At 39.2% G+C, this 25,171-nt stretch overlaps 1 protein-coding gene across 1 annotated transcript in view; it reads left to right on the top strand.

Annotated features, from left to right (window-relative positions):
* The window catches only part of Fmn2 (formin 2), a 307,518-nt gene that overhangs the window by 121,404 nt on the left and 160,943 nt on the right, over nt 1-25,171 (top strand). The window contains exon 9 of the mRNA XM_005375457.1: nt 11,906-11,993. Within this exon, the coding sequence (XP_005375514.1) occupies nt 11,906-11,993 (88 nt within the window). The remainder of the gene's footprint in view (nt 1-11,905; nt 11,994-25,171) is intronic.

Raw genomic sequence — 25,171 nt, 5'->3', positions numbered from 1 at the left:
TTGCCTTCTTTTTAAAAATACATTTATTGTGCTAGGATTAAATCCAGGCTCTGACACATTCTAGAGAAGTACTTTATGACCAAGCTAGGTCCCTAAAATAGTAGCTTGCCTTCCAGAAATTAAACCCAGTGTGGCTGATCTCTATAGGGAAGGTGGGTATCATTCTTTCTATTGTTTTTTGAGACAAGGTCTCACTAGTTCAGGCTGGCCTCAAACTCACAATGATCCTCCTGCCCCAGTCTCCCAAGTGCGGGGATTACAGATATGTGTAATACCATGCCTGGCATTCATTCTTTCTATTTGAATACATATTTCTCAGAAAAATAGGTCACATATCTTAGTTTTCCAAATCACTTTTATATCACATATATTTGTAGTTTTTTAAAAAAAGTCTTTTGTGTATGACGTGGCTGCTAATTTAACAGTGACTTATAATGCTGTATTGAGTGACAGAAGATGACAGCGAGATGTCATTATCAAGAAATAGCACAGGACCAGCTGGACAGTAACCTTTACTTGATGAAGAGATATACAATACTACCGAATTATTTGCACACGCTTGAAGTTCTTGGTTCCAGGTGATTTGGAAACCAGGATACCAGTACTACGATTATGGACCTAACAAGAGTAAAGGCCAGAACTACAAAGATGGCGCTAGGGGAGGCTGAAACAATAAACTCATCCATTGGAGGAACAGCGACCAGATTATAAACCAAAGCACAGCTTTCTAAGCTGAAGTCTGAAATACACATCAGGAAAACAGAGGCGGTAAAGACAGAGAAGGCAGGAGACTGACAGCTCTCGGAGCCTGCTCAGGGGCTTTTATGGGTAACCTTTCCAAATTCTGCAGCTGTCATTCTTCTGAGGCTGACCCAGACTCAAACACAGGGTGGGCAAAGCAGGAAGGTAGCTCTCACAGCTTGACACCTGTGCCAAAGGACGTGTCTGAGACTAAGAAGCAGGTAAATAATGTCTGGGTAGATTGTGCTTTATTTTCCAGGTTGACTTCGGGATTCTGACCCAGGAAACAATGTCAAGTGTCTTCTCGCTCATTACCAGACCGTGCCTGTTTTGTTTCTGAGACTCTGTGTAGGCTGCCCAAGTAAGAGAGGACTGTCTGGTGCCAAGCAGATAGTCTGGAGATACCACTCCTGGGCATGGTCAGTGTCAACGTGTTCTGTGGCCTGCAGTGCCTTGGAATGCTGCTGGATGCCTGTGAGGTCGGCCACCCTGCCCTGAGGCTTAATGTTAATCTGAGCAGGAGAAGGTGGTCCTGTAAATAAGACTGCAGTTCTCCTTGCTTGTGGGCGTGGACTGAAGAAAGCCTGATAACCTCTTGCTCTGCAAAATCCCGTACAAGCATTCTTCGCTTCTGAGTGTAGACTAGTTAAGACTGAAGATGTCTGTTGTTTCCTGAATTCTATCAGCCAGGTTACAAAAGGCAATTTATTGGTTCTTGATTCCTAATGGGTCAAAAATGAAGAGATGAATTTAGTTTTTCAAAATAAGAAACCTGAACCCAAATGAGAGTTACAGGGTGACAAACAAAATGTGTAAGGAGTTCTTAGGGGAATAGCTATTTATAAATCTTCAGTAGGGTAGAAATTAGCCAATGTGTAAGTTATTTGCTCTCTTAAGTCTGAGTGTTTATTCCTTATAACTTTCTGTTGTACTGTTCCTCTTCTTGGAACAAATTAAAGATAGTAATAATAATCTTGCATTTGCAGGACGTTTTATACTTTACACATACTTTGCACGTTATCATATATGTTCATCTCCAATTATGGGAATATTGCAGGTGGATTATTAACTGCATTTTCCAGATGGCAAACTTGAGATCTGCAGGCCAAAGAACTTGTCTAAAGGTACATAGCTTCTAATTTAGGCAAAGACCTGGCTTGAAATCACAGATCTTTTATCTCTATGTAGGTCAAATCACTGGAAATCTTAAAGTTGGAAACTGGTCTCTCTGTATTTCCTCTCGTTCTTAAGCCCTTCACTCAGGTTGGTTTTACTGTTTCATATTTGCTCACATTCTCCTTTGTTTCTTTCTCCTTAGAATGTTTTTGGGGGCTTTGTGCATCTGCCCTTGTTTGAGAGCATTGCATACCATGTGCTCAAATATCTGTGTGAGAAACAGCCGGTTTTACATTGGATAATTCTCCTCTGGAATTTACCTTTACCTAATCTCTATAGATGACTGTTCTTATCTTACACTACTTAGAAAAGGATTTGCCTTATTGGATCTGGCCACTTATTCCTCTAATCTAATATCCAATTTCCAGCACTTCCATGATGCATCATTTCAGAAGAAAGTAGTATGCTTCCCTAGCTAGGAATTAGGAAACAAAACTCTTGTTATGACTCTACATTAGATGGTGAGCAAAGTATTCAGTTTTGTTCCTTAACTCATGACTCACTAGACTGTAAGGTCTACAAGAAACTTCAAAGTATCTACATTGAATATGTAATGTAGAGCTCTTTGATGGATCATCTTAATTATCTAGTATTCCATATAACATAAATACATTTTTTCTTTATTTTTTACAGTTCCAAATTAACAACAAACATCAGTGTTGGTTGGGCAAGTAATTACTTAAATGTGGTTTTGGTTACTTAATAAATATAGCTTATTTCATCTTTCTACTGTGTCTTGATGTGATTCTAAAGCAAGTTATTTATTAGCTCATAGTTCTTGACTTTAGTACTAGAATCATAGGCCAACTATTATTTGAATATTTCCTTTTTAGTAGTTCTGAATCTGTATCGGCATTAGCTGTGGCATTTTAGGTGGATTTTTCCAGGGTTTTACCCTCCCCCCTCCCCACAGATTTTCTAGAGATTTTCTACTTTATCTAAATAGCTACCTAGGGGTTGAGTTCTAGTGCAGTGGTAGAGTGCTTACTTAGAATGTGTGATCCCTTGTATCTGATCCCCAACACTGCAAGAATAAAAAACAAAGAAAGAAAATAAACCGCTACCAACAAAAATCATACCTTAGTGATTCTGAGCTCTAGCCAAGATTGTAAGATTCTATAATCTTAGAACCATTTTTCTAAGATTACAGGGGGGCTTCTGAGATGACAATAGTTTAAATAAGGTTTACTTATTCAGCAGACATTGAATTCCACTTGTTCTGACACAAGTGGAATTATACAGTCTCTGTCTAGAGGTGCATGTATTTTAATGAGAATAGCCTCAGTCGTTGCTGTCTGGGTATATTATAGTAGGAGAATATACAGTTCTGAGGATAAAGCAGAGGCTCCTAAGCCAGCCCCTGGCAGGTCATCATGTTAAGAAAAAAAAGAAAAGCCTTGAGATTTGAGACTTGAACTTTCCTGTCCAGTGAGAAGACACCGTTTGCTCCTTTGCCACTGGAAAGTAGAGCAGAATTACAAGAGACCACTGAATATCTGTTAGAGGGCAGTGATGACAGCACAAAGGCTGACAGCAGGACGGGGACCCTGGTGGAGAAAGCCAGTTGGCCTGCATCTCTGGGAAGAGGTGGTAAGGACTTTGCCTGGGTGGTGAGAGAGAGGACAAAAAGATAAAGAAGCCTCTGGAAGTTGATGCATGGCTGGATGTGGGAGACAAGAGGAAGAATGAGCCAAAGGTTCCCATCTGGATGACTGGGGATTTGACATCTCATACCGAGATATGGGGATTGTGAAATAGAGTTTGTTGGATGATAAGTTTCTTTGTCCTGGTGGCCCTTGTGCATTTGCCCCACTATTTAGCACAGTGCCTGCTGCCCATTAGATATGTTCCTTGGAGTATTGGTGTGGCTGTTAGGGATAACTTAATTTCTCTCTTTCATGAAGGAGTCTAGGAAGGTGAGTGTCCAGAAATGTAGAGTGGCTTCATTCTCTCATGCTCTCCGTAGATTTATTCCCCAGCTTTTCTATTGCTTCGTCCTCAGGGAGTGGCATTAGGCTGAGGGCATGGCCTATTTCCGTCATTCCATCTTCAAGCTTGATAGAAGCAAAGTAGAGAAACAGGATTCCTCCTGGAGGCTGTGCTTTATCACTCTGCTGTAGTTTACATTTTACATGTCCCTGAAAGTCACAAGGGTGAAACACATAGTCCCCAAGGTGGCACTGTCTGGAGACTATGGGACCTTGAAGAGGCGGGGCCTAGTGGAATGTCTTCAGGTCACTGGGGCTACTCTGGAGGGATCATTGGGATTTTAGCCCCTTCCTCTTCCTTTCACTTTCCAGCCATTGGATAGTGGTTTTTCTTTGCTGTGTACTCCTGCTGTGATGTGCTACCTCAACACAGACCTAAAAGCAATACACCAGCCGATCTTGGACTGAAGTCCCTATCACTGTGAACCAAAAAAACCCTTTTCTTCTTTTAGGTTGGTTATTTGTTATAGTGGTACAAAACTGACTCATACATGTTCTCTGCATTCCGCTTTCCACAATTTATATAGCTACAACATAGTAAAACATAAGCTGGGGAACTATTAACTATTAATAGTTAACATAGTTAAGAGTCCCCCAGTGAACTATTGACTATGTTAATAGTTCAGCCATTATATCCAGTTAAAATTCTGAGGTTCTGTTGCTAGAGAATGAAGACGATTTTGTGATCTAGGCTCTTAAGCCTCTGTGGTGGGTTAACTAATGTTCAACTTGTAACACTCAGCTGAACTGAATCATGTGGTGCTGGGTGTGGAAGGCCCACCTGAGGGTTGTGGCCAACAGCATAAAAGGCAAACCGGAGAGGAAGAGATGGTGCTGTTGATTCTTTTAGAGAAGCTTGTTGCACTGACTTTCCTGATATGAACTCAGCTATTCTCATCGTTGGCAAAGCTCAGTGCCTTGCTGCCACTGAGGAGGCTGTGGTTCTTTTGGGGGCACTCTGGTTGCTTCCTGGCTCCAGTGCAGATCCCTCAGCCTGCTGGCACAGATCCTTCATCCCGCTGGCACAGACTTTCTAGCTTCCACCACTGACCTTTGGGCCTTCCCAGTGCAGATCCTGAATACAGACTTGCTTGAGACATTGTCATGGGCTCTAGGCCTCCAGGTGCACTTTTGGAGAAAATTGCCATGGGCTCTAGGTCTTCAGCTGGACTTGTACGGGACATTGCCATGGGATTCAGGCCCTTAGCTAGATATTTTGGGTCTCTAGTGTGTGGACAGATCTTCTACACTGTTTTGCAGCTGACTCTTTGGGTGAATATTATAAAATAATCCTATAAATTATGCATCCTGTATTAAATCCTTTCCTTGTAAACCCTGACTACAACACCATGGTATCTGCCACAGTGGTCCTGACTTTTATAAAATGAAAGTGGGTTGAATTTGGTCATGCTGAGTTGAAGGCAGAGGGAAGGCCTCCACATAGAGACACCCAGGATGTAGATTGAGACATGGAACAGTAGTTCAGAAGAGTGAGCGGGGTGTGAGATTTAAATAGGCAAAGTCATTGCCTAAGGCCATGGATGTACTCAGTAGAATGTTGAGAGAAGCAATAAAAAAGACAAGGAAAAAGCTTTGGTGGGAACACACATACATTTGATGGTAGGGCAAGTGAGAAAATTAGTCCAGGGACTAATTGGAGATATTTGGAGAAGTAACTAGCTAAAGAATTGAAAAAAATATTTTTTGCCAAGGCAGAATGAAAAAAAATGAATGAAACGGCATTGCTGAAAGGAGGAAAAGTTAGGGAATACAAAAAAAAAAAAGATGGAGAGCTCAGAGTACAAGGAGAGAGAAAAGACTGTTGAACATGTCAAAAAGTTTTAGCTAAAAGTTAGGGAATACAAAAAAAAAAAAAGATGGAGAGCTCAGAGTACAAGGAGAGAGAAAAGACTGTTGAACATGTCAAAAAGTTTTAGCTAAGATTTGTGGCATGTTGACACACCAGGTTCCCTCCAGAGCATTGGATCCAATGAGGCATTCTTCAAAGGAATGTGTTATATTATAGGAGGAAAATTTAGCAGAGGTTTCCTTAAAGATGTGGAAATATCTGATGAGTACTGGTTGTACTTGACCAATGACATTATAATGGAATATTTATACTCTATAGTGGGGTACTTCTACTCCTTCTGTGCTGAAATGGACACTACAATGGCTGAATATAATTTCTGTAAGTGGTGAAAGAAATTATTTTAATTACTATAAATAGGTTTAGTTAGGTTAGTTTTGTAATCAGCAAATAATATGAACCACATTTGATTATTAGCAAAGTTCAAGCATAGTCTGAAGGGCAAGGGATTTACATTTGTAGTGGTTTTATTCTCTGGAGCATTATAGTGTGATAGAAAGGAGATTCTTCCTCAGCTCAAGGGAGAATCTCAAGTTCTGACATCTGTATTGCATTGTCCCTCTAAGTACATTTCTGAGTCATTACTGCTTGTGCTGTCTAGTAGGGAAAACATTAGCATATAGTTTTTTCCTCAGTCAGGGAGCCAATAGGCTTATATAGAGTGTTAGTATTGTTTTAATTTTTTGCTCACTTTTAGGAGGTAAAGTGAGTGAGTGGGAAATAGGGGTCTGTTTTTCTTTTCTATAGTACTTCTCTTTCAGTATCACCTGCACCTTCTTGATTATACTTCATATGATTGAGCTCAGAGTGTAGCTCTGTGTAGCTCAGTGGTAGAGCACATGGTTAGCATATTTGGAGCCCTGAGTTTAATCCCCAGTGCCAACAAATAAAAAAATAGATAAAAAAATTAGTGGTGGGCAGTTGTGTGAAGAGCAAAGTGAAGGTAAATTTTCATATCTTTTCTGTTTTATTTCAGAGATCCAGTGCTTGCTTTGGTTTCCTCAGTTTTTTTTTTGTTTTTTTTTTTGTTTTTTTTTTTCTGACTCGTTTTAAAGGGGTGAGCTGTGAATCTGGGACTTTTCCTGGGCTGATGTGGGACTGAGGCAGCAAAGCAGAGTGATCTTTCCTGTAGGGACCTCCAGGAAGGTGCAGGCTCACCAACAGTTTTTCTTTTTTCCTTACTCTTAAAGTTATTGGAGAAGGCCTGGGAATCATGAGTAAATTTGGAGTTAAGATATTTATTATTGTTCAGGCTCTGCTCCCTGGATACTCTTCTTTGTGCCTGAGGAAGTGCTTGGTCCAAGTGCCTCTTAGACTTTGTTAGCAAAGAGCTTTTTAAGAAGTCCACTATCCATCTCCTTCTGATACTGTCATAAAGTAATATATAAATTAAACCTATCATACACTACATATAATAAGGTATAGATATATTATAGGCTATATAGTAATATATATATATTATATGCTATGTAATATATATAGCACATGAATTATATAAGTTACTAGAAAAACAAAGTTAGGGAAAAACCTCCAAAACAAAGACTTACAAATCTAGACGCAGTGGTTAAAACATTACTCCACCGGGTTGTTATAAAATTCTGAGCATTTGCTCAGTTTCTGTTCACGTTTTTCCTTTTGTGGACAAGTGACAGGCTGCCGCCCACATGCTGAGTAGATGACACTGATTTACAACTACAGTCATCTCCCTGTAGGCCACTCTATGACACATTTTACAGATCATGACACAGGATCAGAGAGACTTAGGTGTGCAAGGATGTGCAGGGGCTGGAGCTGGAATTCAGATCCAGGGTCCCTTAGGGTTAGGGACAGGTACCCCTTCCCCGAGCCGGCTGGCTCTGCCTTCGCTCCGCACGCTGTGTGCGATGCAGCCTGAACCGTGGGACGATGTGACTCTGTTCACACACACCTGTGCCCTCCCTGCCTCAGGGCCTTCGGGAGAGAAAGTGGAGAGTAAGCCTCTCTTCATCCCTTTATTGTGCATTTCCACAAAAAAGCAGTTCAAGGTAAGGAAAATTCAAGTTGGTAGAAGTTAGACATTTTTAGTATTTCCGGAAAGTGCAAGTCTGTGCTGAAGCTTTGGGATACTTGTTACTTAATTGCTGTGAGACTTTTATTAGAAATTTCCTCACACGGTCAGCCAAGCAGCAGGGATGTATCACAGCTCCAAAAAATCAATTAATATTTAATGATCTCAGAAATACTTGTGCATATATTCCCATTGTCCTTGTTGCTTAAATCACTGCACTTCTATCATAACTTCTTGGTGCTGGCTTAGTATTTAATTTAAATGAAATTTAAAAAGATGTAGACAGTGAAAGCAGACTGAAGATATCTCCTTATACAGTAATCACTTATATCAAAAATTAGTTAATGTTAATGTTAAGCGTATCTGTAGCTTTGGAGCCAAATTATTTTAACTGTGTGAAGGTCCTGAAAGCTGTGAATGGGGCCCAAAGCACAAACCTCTTGGTTTTGTTCTCTTCCATGGCCAATTGTTATACATGGTCAAAGGAAATGTCTCACTGGTCACGTAGAAAGCCAGGAAAAGAATTTAAATGGAGGAGTTGCCTCTAACCACTGAAAAACTACTCCGAGCCAAGTAGGGCCTGATTTATTTGTTAAGGAATTACATGAGAGGAAGGAAAGAGCAATCATTCTCTGGAAGACTTAAATGCAGTCATGAATGTGTCAGTTTTCTTTCTAAGTACAATGTATACATTAGTATCTCAAAGGACTGAGGGAGTCAGTTTAAGGTAAAAGCTGCCAAATGTGGGTTTTTTGTTTTTTTTGTTTTTTGTTTTGTATTTAACTTCTTATTGCTATCGCCTATTGCAATGAGCACACTATGCGCTAGCCATTGCTAAGGGTACCAGGTGCGCAATCACACTGCTGTCCGCTGCAGCCCTTCGAAGTTGATGCATTGTTTTTCGAGCCAGGGATCTGAGGCTTTTGAGCACTGGAGCAGCTTTTCCGGAACGCATTAGGAAGCAAGTTGGGGAACTGTGGCACCTCACAGTAGAGCCCTGGCATCATCTGGGAGCTCATTAGCGTCAAAACCTCAGCTCCATTGAGTATCTGTGTTTTTAAAAGATCCCAGGCAATTCGGTAGAACTAAAGTTCGAGAAATCCTGCTTTATTTTGTAGAGTTCGAGTTTGTAATCCCTGCACATCTGTGCCTCCCCGGGAAGTCTAATTTAACCTCCTTAAGAGAATTCACAGAACCTGATTTTAGGAAGATTCAAAATATCTTTTTTTCAGATTACAGTCTAGTTGTGTAGATTTCAAATTTGTTAATTCTGTGTTTTCTGCTTTTTGGCTAAGAGATCTGAGTTCCAATTTTGGAAGAGTCCATTCTTTCTTTGCCATTGTATCTATGCTCACTGGGCTTTAAAAATGTTCTAGTTTCATAGCTTCTGGTTGGTGTTATCCAGGGCACTGGAAAAAAGGACACATGGCAGTGGCTCAGCATACAAAGGCTGAATTGCGCTGGGGAACTGTGACATCCATTTCATCAGGCCCCTGCCCTCTCCTGCATATAAGGCTTCTGTTAGGTGATGGGTAATCATCAGCCCTATCTATTCTCTTAAATACTGATGTATTAAATATACTTTGTAATCAAGTACATTTAAATTAGAATAGAAAAAGCACCTTTCTTGTATGAAATGTGAAGCATTTTATATGATCCTTCAAAGGACTTAACCTTTAAACATAAGCCACTCATGTTTAAAAAGTAAAAGTTAAACATCAAGAAACAGCATGAAATATTGAAAGTTTTAGGGGGGATGCTTGGATATAAGTTTGGAGAATGGACAAGCAGGGATAAGACTGGATCAGTGGCTCTAGAATCACAAGGAGGGCTTTTAAATGCAAACTGAAGTTTGCTACTTGCATATTTGTGGATGAGAAGGCTTGTGATACAGGGCCTGAGAACTTGGATCTTTAATAATTTTCTAGGTGGTGATGAGGAAGTCCTCTGGACCAACGAACACAGTTTGAGAAACACCAGACTAGATTTTTAGGAGATGAATTAAAAATCTTTTGCATTTATCTATGCAGTATACAACATAAAGCTATACATCGATGAGAGAGGAGGAAGGATGGTGTTTTAAAGATACAGGGGAATTATCATTGACTTGATAATGGAATAGAGTATGCAGATGAAGGGGAGGCAAAAGTCTGGATTGATTTCTAGGTTTCTGGCCTTGCTGTGTGGATGGAGAATGGTGGTACCTTTACCTCAACATCTGGAATAAAAGAGGAGAAGCCAGCTGGAGGTTTTCAGGTGGGACTGATAAGAGTTTGGTATTAGACACATCAAATAAAGATTGATGTGGGTAATTTAAGTGGAGATAGCTTTTCGGAAAATAGGAGACTGCTGAGTTGAAGATGCAGGCATGTATGTCCATACGGGAGAAATTATAGAGCATAAAGAGAGCAAGGTACAAAAAACAGGACTCTGGGACATGCCGGTATATGGTGAACGCAGAATAATTCACTTTCCAAAGGCCTGAGAAGAACGGGCAGGAGCTCTGGAGTGAGAGTTTCTACGAGGGTGTGACCAACATGTCAGCACTCCAGGAAGTGAAATGATGGATGGACTCAAATGTGCTCATTGCATTTTGGACCAAAAGATGATAGGAAACACAGTAAAAGCAAGTTTTGTCAAATGGCACAGATGGGACCCAGATTGCATTTATCTGAAGCGAGAAACCGCCTTTCAGGACAGAGTACATAAGCCTTCTGAGTCCATGATTTGAGATTTCGGGTTTTTTCAGTTCTGAGAAAAACAATGCTAGTGTTAGAAATGCTTTGCTGAGCTAACTGGTGCACAGTCAAATTGTAAGGTAAATTTTCTAGGTGAAATTTAGTAAACTGTTTAGAAAGAAAATTTAGAATCAGATTTAATGTTTGATTCTCATTTTGTTCCCTTCGACACAGCAGCACCTCTTGTGAGGTATTGTCCCTTACCCTGAGAAACTTTCAGAAACAGTGGGGAAGGTTTTATGGTTGGTCTTTCTAAAAATGTTTCATTTTATTCCCCATCCCTCTGGGGGGCGGGCTCAAAATGCTATTATTGCTATAAAGAATATTATTTTACTCTGTGACTTTGTGTGACAGCTGGGTATGGTTATTTTTTTAGTGTACTGGTTGACCCAGCTTAATCCAAAAAAGGAAGACAAGGTCAACAAAGGTGATAGTTGTTACGGCAGCTGTCACTTCTGGTAATTTGACCATAACCACTTTTCTCTCCTTTTCCTCCAATGTTATTCTAAATAGATTTAAAACAAAACATAGAGTAAATAGAAATTGCTGTCCCTCAAGGATCAGGACCTGGGATAAGAGTTTCATAAACAAGATTTATTGGTGGCATGTTGGTGTCTGGAGAACATGGTTTAAACATGACTGTGCTCTATAGCAGAGCTATAGACCTCTGTCCCCAGAAACCTCCTGGGTGTGTTTGCTGGCTGCTGCAGACTCTCTGGACAGCCAGACTTGAGACTGAACTGATACAGTCCTTTCAATTTGATGCTTGTATTTCTCTATTAATTAATTGGAAAGTTCTCCACCAAATGTGGGTCAAATGCAGAACAAGAGGAACTGCCAGTAAAATAGTGAGCCTTCTAAATGACCCAAATAAAAGCACATTTTCTCTTTTACGGTACAACTCATCTGACCTAACAGATTCTCTGTATGCATACTTTTATGTTTCCCTTCACTCGTTGACCAAGTTTTCAAAGGTCCGTATGAAAAAAAAGGAACACTTTTTAAATCATGGGCTGCAAATGATCAAATGTGTAATTGTTATTTCACAGAGACCAGACTAACTTCCTAGACTGTTAGAAATTTTACTGGTTGACAGATAAGACTCTTATAAGACAGATAAAGCCCATGACTTGGAGGTTGATGGTGAATAATAGGAGAAGGATGGTAGACTTTTAAGATTATTTTAGATAACCCAAAGCTCTTCTTAAACATTAAAAAAGTGTTTTGAATATTTTAAGTAATGACATAGGTATTTTCTCTTATGCTTTTCATTTAGAATTTTAAAAAGTCTTCTTATGTATATTGTATTTAAAATTAACATTTTCCCCTTTCTCTGTTTCTGGAGCAGGTTGTCAAGTTATTAAGCAACAAAAGATCACAAGCAGTTGGAATATTAATGTCTAGTCTTCACTTAGATATGAAAGACATACAACATGGTAAGTGAGAAACAAAAATGCAGCTTTGGAATGTTATAATTTGGGCAGAAGGATATTATGTTTGGTGGCAAAAGTATTTCAAGCTTACCTGTGTATACTGCAAGTATTGTATTTCCCATAAGCGTTACCAAACTTTGTCCTGCCACTGTTTCTGGAAAAGTTACTATTGATTTGACTTTTCTTTCTTACTATACCTTGGTAAGGGCCTATTTTTCCTGTGACATTATTATTCTTCTGATATTCTGCTGTGACAGAGTACCAAATATTGGATTGCTTTTAAACCATAAACATTTATTCTTTCTAAAAGAGACTGGAAGTCTAAGATCAGGGTGCTAGCATGTGTTGGTTCTGGATAAGATCTTTTTGGGGATGCAGATTGCTGGTATTCTCACTTGGCACAAAAAGGTCAAGTGAGCTCTCATGAGTCTCCTTCATACAGGCATTGCTCCCACTGCTAAAGGCTCCCCTCTCAAGATCTAATCACCTTCCAAAGACCCACTTCCTACTACGATTACAGTCAGGTTGCAACATATAAATCATGGGGGAAACACACATGTGAAGCCCATTGCAGATACATTTAATCTGTTACGAATAAATATTTAAATTTTACATCATAAGATATAATAATCCTAATGTATTCTGTAACTTTTTAAAACCCTCTACAAAGTGTTTACTTGTGGATATGACACTCAAAGAGTTATTGATAAATATTAGCATGAGCCAGGCAGTGGTGTATCTCAGCCATTGAAAATAGCCCAAAAAGATTCTCCATGGGAGAGAAAAGCTGGTTGAGCCTTGAGTCTCAGGTGTTTGATGAACTAAATAAAGGTGGGATAGTAATTTAAAATGATTGGTTTCAAGCAGTATGAGAGTTACAAGGAAGCCTGTTTCAGTTGTTCGTTTAAGATTATTCTTATGGTTAGAGATTTCAAATAGTAAACTAGATCACCATGTTTAGTGATGAGCTGAAAAGAAGTCTTCAAAGGCCAAAGGACCATTTGTCTTAGATGTCTTTAAGGCATTCTTTTAGTCCTCATGTTCCAAGATACTGCAAAACAAAGCATATTTATTATATTTAACTCTTCAGGGTGGAAAACTGGCCCCTCTTCTGCCAGTTACTTGGATAACTATAGAGTGCAAACCTGAGCTTTTCTCCTGTAGAGGGACTGAAGTATCTTTTTTCTAATGACCACCAAAGATGATTTCAGATTATTTTTGCTAACTTTTATTATTGATGGTGTCCTGGTGCGTGGATGCACTAACATCGTGATCTTTCATTATTTCTTCTATGTTGTTGTTTTAACTTATATTTTTAAATAGGCTTATGATATATATTGGCACTAGGGCAGTTTCTAACATTTTCTAAATGGATTTAGTGTCAATATTTTAATACTTGAATTCTACCCTACAATTGACAGAAATTCTTGTGCCATTTCCTCTCATCACATCTATGCTGAGAAATATTGCTCAAAGCTGCATAGTGGAATTAAATTTATATTCTGAATGTCCCTTAAGATGCCTAGAGCCTTAGAATAGATTTAAAGCAGATTGAATTATCCAGTGGAATGCCAGCCTACCTATTAAAGAAATATGGTTTCAAGTATAATACAGACCTTATAAATCATGAAAACATTTAACTGGCTTTCTAGCTTCCCCCTTTATGAATGTGGATTCTATTTGTTAGGCCAAAAATATTGTGTGGAATAATTCATAAATAGCACAGAACTGGTATGCCCTGTCAATTGATGAGTAACTCTTAATCACAATGTAAGTTTTTATTAAATTGTTTTGATGGTGAGGAGACTTCCTCAAACTGAAACGTTTCGGGTAATAGTCATAGAAGAGAACGCCAAGGCTGGCGCCAAGAAGTACTCGGTGTTTCTAACACTGGCAGATGTAGCCCAGTTAAGTCATAGAATGAAATCTGAAAATAATGATATGGTCCTTTCCTTCAGTCAAATATTCAGCTCGGGTTGAGCTAATAATGAGAACCTTATGAACAAAGGAGTCCGCCTGACAGCTGTGTCTGTGGTACAGCCAGCAAGAGTTCATTGAAAATTTGCTTGCTTAACATGCAATGCGAACAAGAACATGGCATGAACGTCAGACGTTAGAGGGTCACCCAGAATTATGCATAAACTTTATCCTATTAGGATGGGAAATGATTGCCTGAGTCCCTTTGAAACTCTGCGCACCATTTTCTACAAAGCAGCCGCTTTTAAAGTCTGCAGAAGCAAGCAGTTGTGACTGCTGTGGACGAAGTCCTGTTCTGCCTCAGCATATTGTCTGGAGCCATGCTTTCCATGTGGGGATCACTTGTGGGCTCTAGAGTAAACTTCGCTTCTTGCAGGATCTGCCTCTATGGAGAAACCCACAGAAGCATAAATACCATTGATTTGGGATGTAGGAGCAGCCACAGAATTCACCCAGCCCTCCAGTGTCATTTTATAGAAAAGCAAACCGGTAGTCCGATATCTTTCTCAACAGTGTGTCTCTTGTGGATAGAACAGGCTGAACTTGCACTGGGGCCTCTTTCTTAAGTAGACCTGCTCTGTGCCATTTTCCCAAGGTCCTGCATTTCCTCTGACCACCACTGATGTCTCTAAAACCGAGTATGTGCATTGCTCTACTGAGATATTCCAGAAATGGCATGCCACAGTTTCGTTCTCCCCACTGGATCACTGTGCGGCCCTGCATGGGTCAGTTCAGGGAGGTTGCCATTGCATTCCAGCAGTTCTGGCCTTCGCTGTAACTTTTACACATACCAAGTTAATTATCTGGAGGCTGCCTCTCTTATATTTGCTGCATCTGTGCTTTTCTTCATCCTGGCAAACCTCCAGAAAAGCCTATAGTTGAATTTAAAATGCCTTTCAGAGTGATGAGTGTGTATGGCTTGGGTTCTAGGTGTCAAAGGTTCCAATTATCTGCACTCTCAAGTGAAGCATCTAACTTAGAGTAGCTTCCAGAAGGAACTTGGCTTTCTTGGTGCTAGGACCTGGGAACGCTATGGGTTAAAGATTACCTTAAATCAGTCTCCGAGGACTCTTCAGAGGTACTAACTGCTCTCCTGCTGCTTGGATTAGTATCCAGGAGTCTTTAGTCCTTGAAGAGCCAGTTTATTGTGGGGAAGGTCTCAATCCTTACTTTACTGAGCTCTGGATTTGTATATTTGGCCCCTGGCCACATGACCCTGTCAATAGAAAGTTCAGATTCGTGGGGACAGGAAAAAGCCTGAGGACGAAAGCAGGACTGAGCTAGATCACTTCTCCCAGTTCTTTTCTTTCCTTTTATGGGGCAAGATGATTCCTTACTATTTTGTCAGTTCTTTGGTGCCTTTATGACAGTTTACAAATATATCTTATCTAGCATTTGCAGTTGTTATGAGTGGAAGGATTGATTTAATGACATAACTTGTAACTTGCAGAAATTGCTTTTGTGTGTGTCCTACAGCTTTATAATGGTAGTTTAGCTTTGGGGAACAGACTGGAATTTTTTATACAGCATTCAACCCACATTTCAGGGATCAGTGTGGTACTCACAGATCTTATGTCCATTTTTTTAGATAATAGGAGCTGCTAAAGAATTTCAGATTCTTCAGTTGATGGGCATCTGGATTGTTTCCAAGATTTAGCTGTGACAAATTGTACTGTTATAAACATGGGTGCACATGTATTGCTGTGGTATGATGTTTTTAATTCTTATGGGAAAATACCCAGAAGGGGAAAAGCTGGGTTAAGTGGGACCTCTAATCCTTGTTTTGAAGATAAGGATATGTAATATAACAACCACTGTTAATTCCTATGGTTTTGTTTTGTAACCTTGTATCATTTTTGTTGTTTTTATGTTATTTTGTTTTTGTCTATTTCAAATTCTGTAAGTCTCAGCTTTACTCCCTACTCTGAGCATCCTTATAATTTATCATCCCAGATGGGGTACTTTGGTGCTACTAGCAATATGGAAATTGGAAATTTCACAGATACATCAGTACTATGGTCACTCTCCCACCAGATCAAACTGAAGCAAGTTTCAGATCTGGCCCTGTCTCATATTATCCATATTTACTGAATAGATATTTATTGATCACCAAGAATGAAACTGTTGGAAAAACTGGCTTTGTAAAGTTGAGGTTCTTGGCCCTCTGTCTTTATGGGTACTCATAAAAACAATTTTATCTGAAAGATTTGCTCCAGAAAGATGCACACACAGCGCAGAGGTAGGAATCTTTTATGCTTATAATTTGGGGAAAGCATACAGAAATCCAACTCAACCCATGTGTGGATCCAGTGCTGTTTAAGTCTAAGCTTGAGGCAGCTTCCTGAAGAATCAGGCTGTAACCTTTACTAGATTTTCATTATCTATCTATTTATCTATCTATCTATAGATCAATCAGTCTATTGATTTTTATGACTATCTATGCGAAGAAGTTATGGATGGAATATCTGTAAGAGATCTTATTGTAGTCAGGCTTTCCAAGGGAAACAATTTAATACAGGACACATAATTTATAGGATTATTTTATAGTAATTACCTAAAGAGTGGAGGAAGTCTGTCCACACACTAAAGACCCAAAGAATCCAGCTGAGGGCCTGGATCCCATGGCAATGTCTTGCACAAGTCCAGCTGAAGATCTAGAGCCCATGACAATGCCTCATGTAAGTCTGTTTCACGGATTTGCACTGGGAAGGCCCAAAGATCAGTGGTGGAAGCTAGAAAGTCTGTGCCAGCAGGATGAAATGTCTGTGCTAGCAGGCTGAGGGATCTGCACTGGAGCCAGGAAGTGACACTCAAAGTAAGGGCCAGAGCTCTCACAAAAAGTACTACAGCCATCCTCAGTGACAACGAGGTCCTCAGCTCCTCCCACGATGAGAACAGCAAAGTTCATATCAGGAAAGCCAGTGTGACAAGCTTCTCTAGGAGACTGATCAGAACACCATCTCCCCTCCAGAGCCAGGAAGTAATGCTCAAAGTAAGGATCAGAGCTCCCCCAAAGGAAACTGTAGCCACTGTCAACAACAGCAAGGTCCCAAGCTCCTTCAACAGTGAGAACACCTGAGTTCATATCCGGAAAGCCAGCATGACAAGCTCCTCAGGACAACCAACAGCTCCCTAACAGTACCTAAACTTCTTCCTCTACTTCCTCTTATCCTGCCAGTAACATTCATCAGGTGGGCCCCCCACCACACCCAGCACCACGCTGATTCAGTTCAACTGGGTGTTGCAAACTGACTACCAGTTTCAGTCCACCACAGATCATAACCCACACACTTCAAATTACTAGTTTCACTGATGGCAGCTGACTTTGTACATTACTATGCTGTTGAAAAGGCCTCAGTTGTTAATTTAGAAAGGAAGAGCTGAGCAGTTTGCATTTGCTGCCCCTACTCTATGGTCTTCTGACACAGTACTGAGCAGCTGACAGTGCTGGACAGCTGACCACCCTTCCACTGAAGCTTCAACTGGTTTGTACATTCCTTCTGCGAACATATTTTAGAGTAGACTATAGATATTGTAAGGAGGGATACCTAATATATATTTTATAACCCACCCATAGAAGTAAGCTTCTATATCCTGTAGGGATAGCTAGCCCTGTGTATTAACAGCTTTGGTTCTTTTCTGTATTTCATCTCTGCCCTGTCTGTTGTGAGCTGAATTGATGAATGCTATGTTATGTCCTAATTGAAATCTCTGCCCTATTAAAGTATGATTCACCAAAACCATGTTTCTTCAAATTAAATGAATTAATAAGCATTTTATCAAAATATAATTTATATAGTCAATAAAATTACAGATTTTTAAATTCTTTGTTCTCTAAGCTTAATGACTGCTTTTTCAAACACATTTTCCCACAGGACTATAAGTATTATATACTACAAACATGTACTAATAGAAAAATTCAGAGAATATATACATGCATATGTTTAAGCATACCTTATAAGAATAATATATATGCTCATGAATTTAAATCAAATTATAGTGAGGTCTCAGACTATTAATTGCTATTCATTGAACCTGTATCATGTTGCTGTTGTTTTGATTTGTTTTGATCTCTTCCAAAGGAACTTAGAACTGGAGTCATTATCTTGATAATTGCCTAGGAAGAAATTACTTAAGGTAGCAGATATTAAAATGAGAATCTCTGTTGGTAAGCAAGATATATATTCTAAGCTCACTCATAATCAGATCATTTGATTAGTGTGCAGTGAGATGAAATTAACTGTTGGTTTGAGTTTTACTTCTTTCTCCCCTCTTCTATCACTACTACTGATCATTGTGTAAAATCGTGCAGAGGAAGAGAGTGATTTACCATTTTATAGTGGAAAGAACTGGGGATTGGAGGTTAAGTCTGCCTAGGACATTAGCTAATAGGCCCAGAATGGGTGATCAGTTCCTTAGACTCCTAGTTCAGCTCTGTCTGCTCTGTGCATTGCGTCAGTTTGTTGAGACGAGAGTATGCGTTACCTAATAAAATGAGAATATGCAAAAACCAAAGTGGCAAAATGACATACTTTTGGTCACCATTTGTTTTTTATTTTAGAGTTATTAAACCATTAGAAAATATAAATTTGGCAAATTCTACTTAGTACGTTATTTTAGTCAAACTCTCTAGAACTTATTGACTGTGTTTTAGAGAAAAGTTGTGAATTGTTTTCACATATGTGAATTAAATGAGGAAAAACTTTTAAGAGAATTACAAATGAAGTTGCTTGTTCTTGATTCAGCCAAGCAAAGGTAACTGAAATACTGACAGAAAAAGCAGCCTGGACTAAGTTTACCAAAGAACACAAACAAATTGTCAGCACATGTAAAATGGGTACAAAATGTACTGTCTCTTTTCTAGGTTAGCAGAGAGGAGATGAAAAAGGTTGCCATTATACAGACTTTAGGGATGCTGCTTTCAGCTTTATTCACTCTTTTAACATGCTTTTGTTTTTTTCCCTGAGCTATATGCCCAACCTTTTTAAAAATGTTGAGACAGTGTCTCACTAAACTGCCCAGTTGATGTTGAATTTTCAATCCTTCTATTTTGGCCTTCCAGAAGGCTGGGATTACAGGTGTATATCACTATGTCAGGCACTTAGGAGGTTATTTATTCTTTGTGTTCCCCTAGTATCCCTGGGTTTTCCCTCTCTTTTCCAGTGGAGTGTAACAACAATTCAGAGAGCAGGTTTGGGGACCCAGCTGCTTGGATTTTGTTTCAGAACAAATTGATTGTGTTAAATTTATATGCTAACTCCTAACTCCCAGTGTAATGGTCTTTGGAGGCGGGTCCTTTGGAGATAATTAGGTTTACATGAATTCATGGCTGATGGAGCCCCTGTGATAGGATTACTGCCCTTCTAAGAATTAGAGAGACTAGAGCCTTTCCCAGCCCCCTCCCTTCACCATGCGATGCAGTGTAGTGAACCTATGGCATGTGTGCCGTAGCAGGCTATATCAGTAAAAGCTCTAAAAGGTCCACCGTCACTGACACAGCCATGATGCTGCCATCTACAACTGGAAGAGCGCCCTCACCAGGAATTCAGACTGCTGGCACCATGGTGTTGGACTTCTAAGTGTTTGGAACTTCCGTTGTTTAAGCCTCTCAGTTTTAGTTACGGCAGCTTCACTGACTGAGATCTAATTCCGCTGGTGGCTGGTTTGCTGAGGATACCTGGACAGATAACTTCATATATCTTTTTTCAGTTTCCTCTTCAGCAACGGGCTGTTAAATGAGTCCTTATTTTTAAGTACAAAAGAGCCCTTATATTAAGCACCCAACCTTAGCTGTCTTCCTTTTTCCTGAATTTCTTAGGAAATGAGCTAAGTGTATTGGCTCTAAAATTACTTGAGGAATAGAGCATGAGCAACCAGAGAGAGAGAGCCCTAAGAGGTTTTATTTTGCCTTGATCACCTTGAATATGTTTGACTACAATCAACTGCCAGGAGACAGAAGAGAGAATAGAATGCAAGAGCTGTCCTTTCTGAAGGAGTTAGGGCATGAGATGAGAGGGGAGAAATGGAGTTTCAGTTCAAGGGGAAGATATCTGAGTTCTATAGTTTGGATTTGCAGACAGTGTTATTGAAATACTGAGTTTAGTGCTGGTCTACACCCCATTTCTGCTTTCTGAATGAAGATAAATATGAGAATTATTTATATTAGCAGTTCTTAGAAGTTGAACATGGCTACATCTTTGAACTATGTTTTATCTCTAAGGAGAGCAGTTTAGCTTGGAAACTTGCAAGGCTGTGGTATCCACGATGGTGTGGTTTCTTAAACACTATGCTGCATGAGTCAGCAGCATCTGGATGTAGCCCGCTGGACTCTGGGTGGCACAAGAGGGAACACTGTGAGGGGGTTTGGCTTTACTGGGGAGTGAATCCTGATGTCAGAGACATAAGTAGAGAGGCTAAGTAGAGATCTAGAAGCTTGTATCTTTCTCTTTGATGTTTTATGTTTTCTGAGTGTTAAACTATTATCTAGCCATGAGTATAAAGTGTAAGAACATTTCTTTAAAAATCTGGAACTAGCCTTTTTGAATCCAAGATAGTTTGAAAGATGGTTTTATAGTGACTTTTTGCACGTGTTTAGATAACCTAAGCATCTAGCAGTTCTTTCCCCTGCTGAGCTGCCACTGAATAATGTTTTTCGTATGAAAATTTTCGACCAAACAAGTTGTAGATTACAAACTCCAGGTCCTTTCCATAGAGTTTCTGATTTCATTCTTGCAAACACAAGCCTTTTCACTGGACTATTAATTACCGTAAGAAAGTTTATCCATACTCATTTGTTTATTTTTGTAATATTCCCAAAACTGCATTCAGTGTGGGCAGTGCAGTGCCCCCTCCTCGCCCCCGCACTAGGTTTTCTAGTGTCTGGTTTCTTTATGAATCTGAAATTTGCAGGGGTTGCTTAGAAATTGATTAACAATGTTCCTCTCCTCCTTACTTTTTCTTTTAACCTTTATGTTAAGTGTTTTCCTCACATGGGATATAGAATTTTAAGGCCTGTTTATTATATTTATTGAGACATTAAAATGCAGTTCATGCTATTGGAAGGGTGAGTGAATGGTTTTCATTGAAATGTAAAGTCACTTAGAATTAGAAATTTGAGAAGAAATTGGGCCGTAGTGAGCTTGTTTAACCTTTTCAGCAATTGTAGCCTTGTAGAGGAGAAAATACACATGAGGTAGTATATTTTCATTAAAACCTAGTTTGTGAAATTTAATATTAAATACACCTTAATTTAAAATAAAAGTTGATTACCTAGAGTTTTGTTATATAAAAAGAAAGACCCCATATATCATTTTAAGTCACACATAGATTATTACATCAGGATAAACTGGATTATTATAAATCTTTCATTGCAGGCTCAGCAAAAAATAAAACCCAAGACTGAATTTAACTTATATTTTTATGACATTATTCCACATTTGGGCTTCTTTATTATATTTTTATTGGAAGAAGGTAGATGTTACACTGTGAAAGTGGTTCTTTATCTTTATTGAACTTGCTATATAAATTGTATCATTTATTTGTTTGTGTGTTAACTTTTGCAACCCTAAAGATCCTTCCCTGGAAGGAGCTCTGTGAACCTGGAGACAGAGCTGCCTACAGCTCACAGCATCGCCCCCTGTGATGCCTCATCTGTTCTTTACAATCCGTGGGTGACTGCTGAGGGAGCTGCCCAGGACCACATTGGGGCGTGTGTGTGTGTGTGTGTGTGTGTGTGTGTGTAGGGAGAGCTCAGATCTGAGTGGAGAGCACTTTGTATGAGCTCAAAATCAAGCACACCAGCTTTGATCCTTGAACTAATCAACATGAAGGTTTAGGTTTTGCAAAAGATATTCTTTTTTATGTGGTCCTTCATATACATTTGTATTGGGGGAGAAGCCGAAGCCCCTTTGATAACTGGAGTCATGTTTGTCCGGTGTCCCAGACTGGGTGCTCGCACGATGTTTTCTTGTCTTCTTCATCCATCCAATGAAGGGAGGATCTGAAAATGCTGGAGAAGATGAAGAAATGATTGACATTTTATGCCCTTCCCTTATTGAGTCACAATGTCTTATTTTTACAAGATATATTCTAGAAATGTGACCATGGTGGTTTTCCTAAGCTTTGTGTGCTGAGACAGCAGGTAAAATCATAAAATGCCAAGGGTATATTATCTTTCGGCACCAGTGCAGTGATGACACGTTATGCTGATGGTTACTTTGTGTCTTTCATGCTGGCAAACATGAATATAAGACCTCTAGTTTTTCAGTAGCACTTCTCAGCCAAATATCAATGGATACATTTTTAAAGTAAACAGGTTTTTAATAAGATTGTTAGCATAATTAAAAAATAATTGTACAGCTTAAAGATTACAATGAAAAAAGAAATACGTGGTTCCCAGCTTCCTGCATGAACTTTCTTTACTTTTCTGGTGTGGGTTACAAAGAAATAGTTTTTTTGTTTTTGAGCCACTGGAGAATAATGGCAAGCTAAATTTGAGGAAATAGTGGATTTTAGGAGGAGACTTTTCTGTCATTAATATTAATGGCTGCATGGGATCCTTATGAATCAAGTTGTTGTAAAAGAAATTTCTGGATTGATGGGATGCTAAAATAGATTATCTGCAAGACTTTGTTAGTGCTATGTTTTATGGTTCCAAATTTAAAGATATGCAATTGCTGATAGTAAAAGTTAACACCCCTGGTCATTGCTGTATATGCCTGCAACCACTCTTGTGAGTTAGATGATGTTATTATCCTCAGCTTACGGGTATAAAATCAGTCACAGAATAGCAAAAGAATCTCAATCAGCAAGTGGTAGGGCTGTGATTTATACTCAGGCAGTCTGGATTCAGGGCTGTGCTCTGAATTCTTACTATATTTCTAAGAACTCTTAAATGCTGATGATTGTATCAGAGATTTAAACTAAAAAATGGTGCATGATTTTTTTTCCCTCCATAATTCATAATTACACAAGTGTAACAGCTGGAGATTATAGTGGCTATATGTAGTGCTGCAGTGAGGATACACACACACACACACACACACACACACACACACAGAGTGAGAGAGAGATTGAGGCTGAGGGACATGGGGAAGAGGGGGAGAAACCCAGAGAGAGAAAAAGACTGCTGTGCAGGCTGCAAAGCGGTTATTTGATGGATGTGTTGGAGGATTTACTCTAAAATTCCTCCTGTATCACTAGCCACTGTTTCTTCTAAGTTCTGTGACTTCAGTGATGCTCAGGATTTTGCATTGGCACATGTGAAAGCCACAGAGTGGTGGGTGTCTCTGTGTAGCAAACTTTTGTCTGATTACAGGGATGAGGAGAAGCATTCATTCAGACTATGATTACCTTAATGAAATATTTTCACTCGAATGTTAGGGTGGATAATAGAGACTAATTTTGGTGTTGGCTCACTGACCCCTCTTCTCCCCACACAAGAAGATGTCAACTAGAATTAACATCAGGGAGAGAGACCATGCTTCCTTCATTCCTGCTGCCTTCTTTCCTTCCCATCTGTCATTATTCAGTCTCTCCAATATTTATTGTGTGCTTACTTTGTACCAGACTCCATTCCTGGCACTGGAATACAGGAATAAAAGCAAAGAGACAAATATCCCTATCTGTCAGAGCTTATTTTTCAGTAGGGGGTACTTTTTAAAAACAAAGCGAACTATGTGGTATCTTAAGTGGCGGTAGGTAAGAATTATGAGGCAAAAAACAATAAAAGGGAGCAAAAATAAGGAACACAAAGTGAGAATTGAGACAGGAGTCAGGGAAGCCCAGGAGCAGGCGACATCTGACAGGTATGAAGGTAGGAAAGTTGTACATGTCTGAGGGGAGAGTGTGCTTGAGAAAGGACCAGTCAACTGCAAGGGTTCTGAGGCAGTGCTCAGGCACATTAAACAACTAACATGTTTCTGAATGTTCTTGGACATAATACTCAGCAGGAAAGAAGTTGGAGATGTGTTTTGGATAAATAAAAGGGTAGAAAGGTAGATATGTAAAGCCTTGTTGAATTTGAAGAATTTTTGCTTTTACTCCAAGAGAGAAGAAATACTATTAGAGGACTTAGGAAGAAGAGTCAGGTTTATGTCTTCACCTTTGCTCTGCGACTGCATAGAAAAAGGATTGAAAGATGTAGGCAGGAGGAGAAAAGAGATACTGTTGTAACAATTCAGATGCAAGATGCTTATGGCTGGGTCAGGGTAGTGGCAGTGGAGGTGTGTGAGATGGTTAGATTCTTCATTTGTAGGTATGAGACAACAGGATATTCCAAGGATTGGATATAGAGTATACAAAGAGAAGATTCTAGAATTATTGGCCTGAGTTAATGAAAGGGTTACAGTATGTATTATCAGGGACCTTAGTAAAAGTGATGTGATGAAGTAACTGGTAGAGGCCAAACCTCGCTTGCTTGAGAGTGGAAAGAAAGCAATTTGGAGACTATAAGTATAGACACTTTGTAAGATGAGGAGCATTAGCCTGGCCTAATAGCTGGTAGGGGAACTGGTCAAGAAAAGTTACTCTTAAGTAGACAGAAATATAGCACATTTGTTAAGCAAGCGAATGATCCCTTCTGGATTAAAGAGTCAAGTGTGTTGATTTGCTAACACTGAGGTAAAGATAAGCTCAAAATATTTACAATTATAGATGAAATACTACTAGTAATTAAATATCAATATAAATGTTCATTACCAGTGTGGTGGGTTGTTTATAGCATTGAGAATTTGTCATAACAGCCATTTGGAAGAGAATACAAGTTGAGCTCGCTATAGGATCCGATGTGATATTCCTTTGGAAACAAATGTATTCCCTTTAATTCTCAGACTCTATTTTAAAGTTCAGTATGATGTGTTTGTTTCAGACCTGTTAGCTCGCAGGTTTCTTGGCTGTTATATTTGCACCTAGTTATAGATGCCATCCTTTCTTTTCTTTTTTTTAATTAATAGAGGGACAGGACATGTTTCTTAAAGATTATGCGTTACCAAACTTGAAGTACCCAAATCTGCTAACATTGCTTTATTTATCTGAGCTCAAGCTTTTGTAGTATTCAGATGTTTGGTAGATGATAATATAAGAATGCTGAATTTGCTTAAAATGAAACCCAAATAATCATTTAAACCCCCACATATAAATAATCATTTATAACCTCACATTGCTATTTTTTCTAATATTGTACTTGAAATGATTAGAAACATTTT

This window comes from Chinchilla lanigera, unplaced genomic scaffold (genome assembly GCF_000276665.1).
Source record: "Chinchilla lanigera isolate Chin_1 unplaced genomic scaffold, ChiLan1.0 scaffold00005, whole genome shotgun sequence".
NCBI classification, from domain to species: Eukaryota; Metazoa; Chordata; class Mammalia; order Rodentia; family Chinchillidae; genus Chinchilla; species Chinchilla lanigera.
This window is presented reverse-complemented; position numbering and strand designations above follow the sequence as displayed.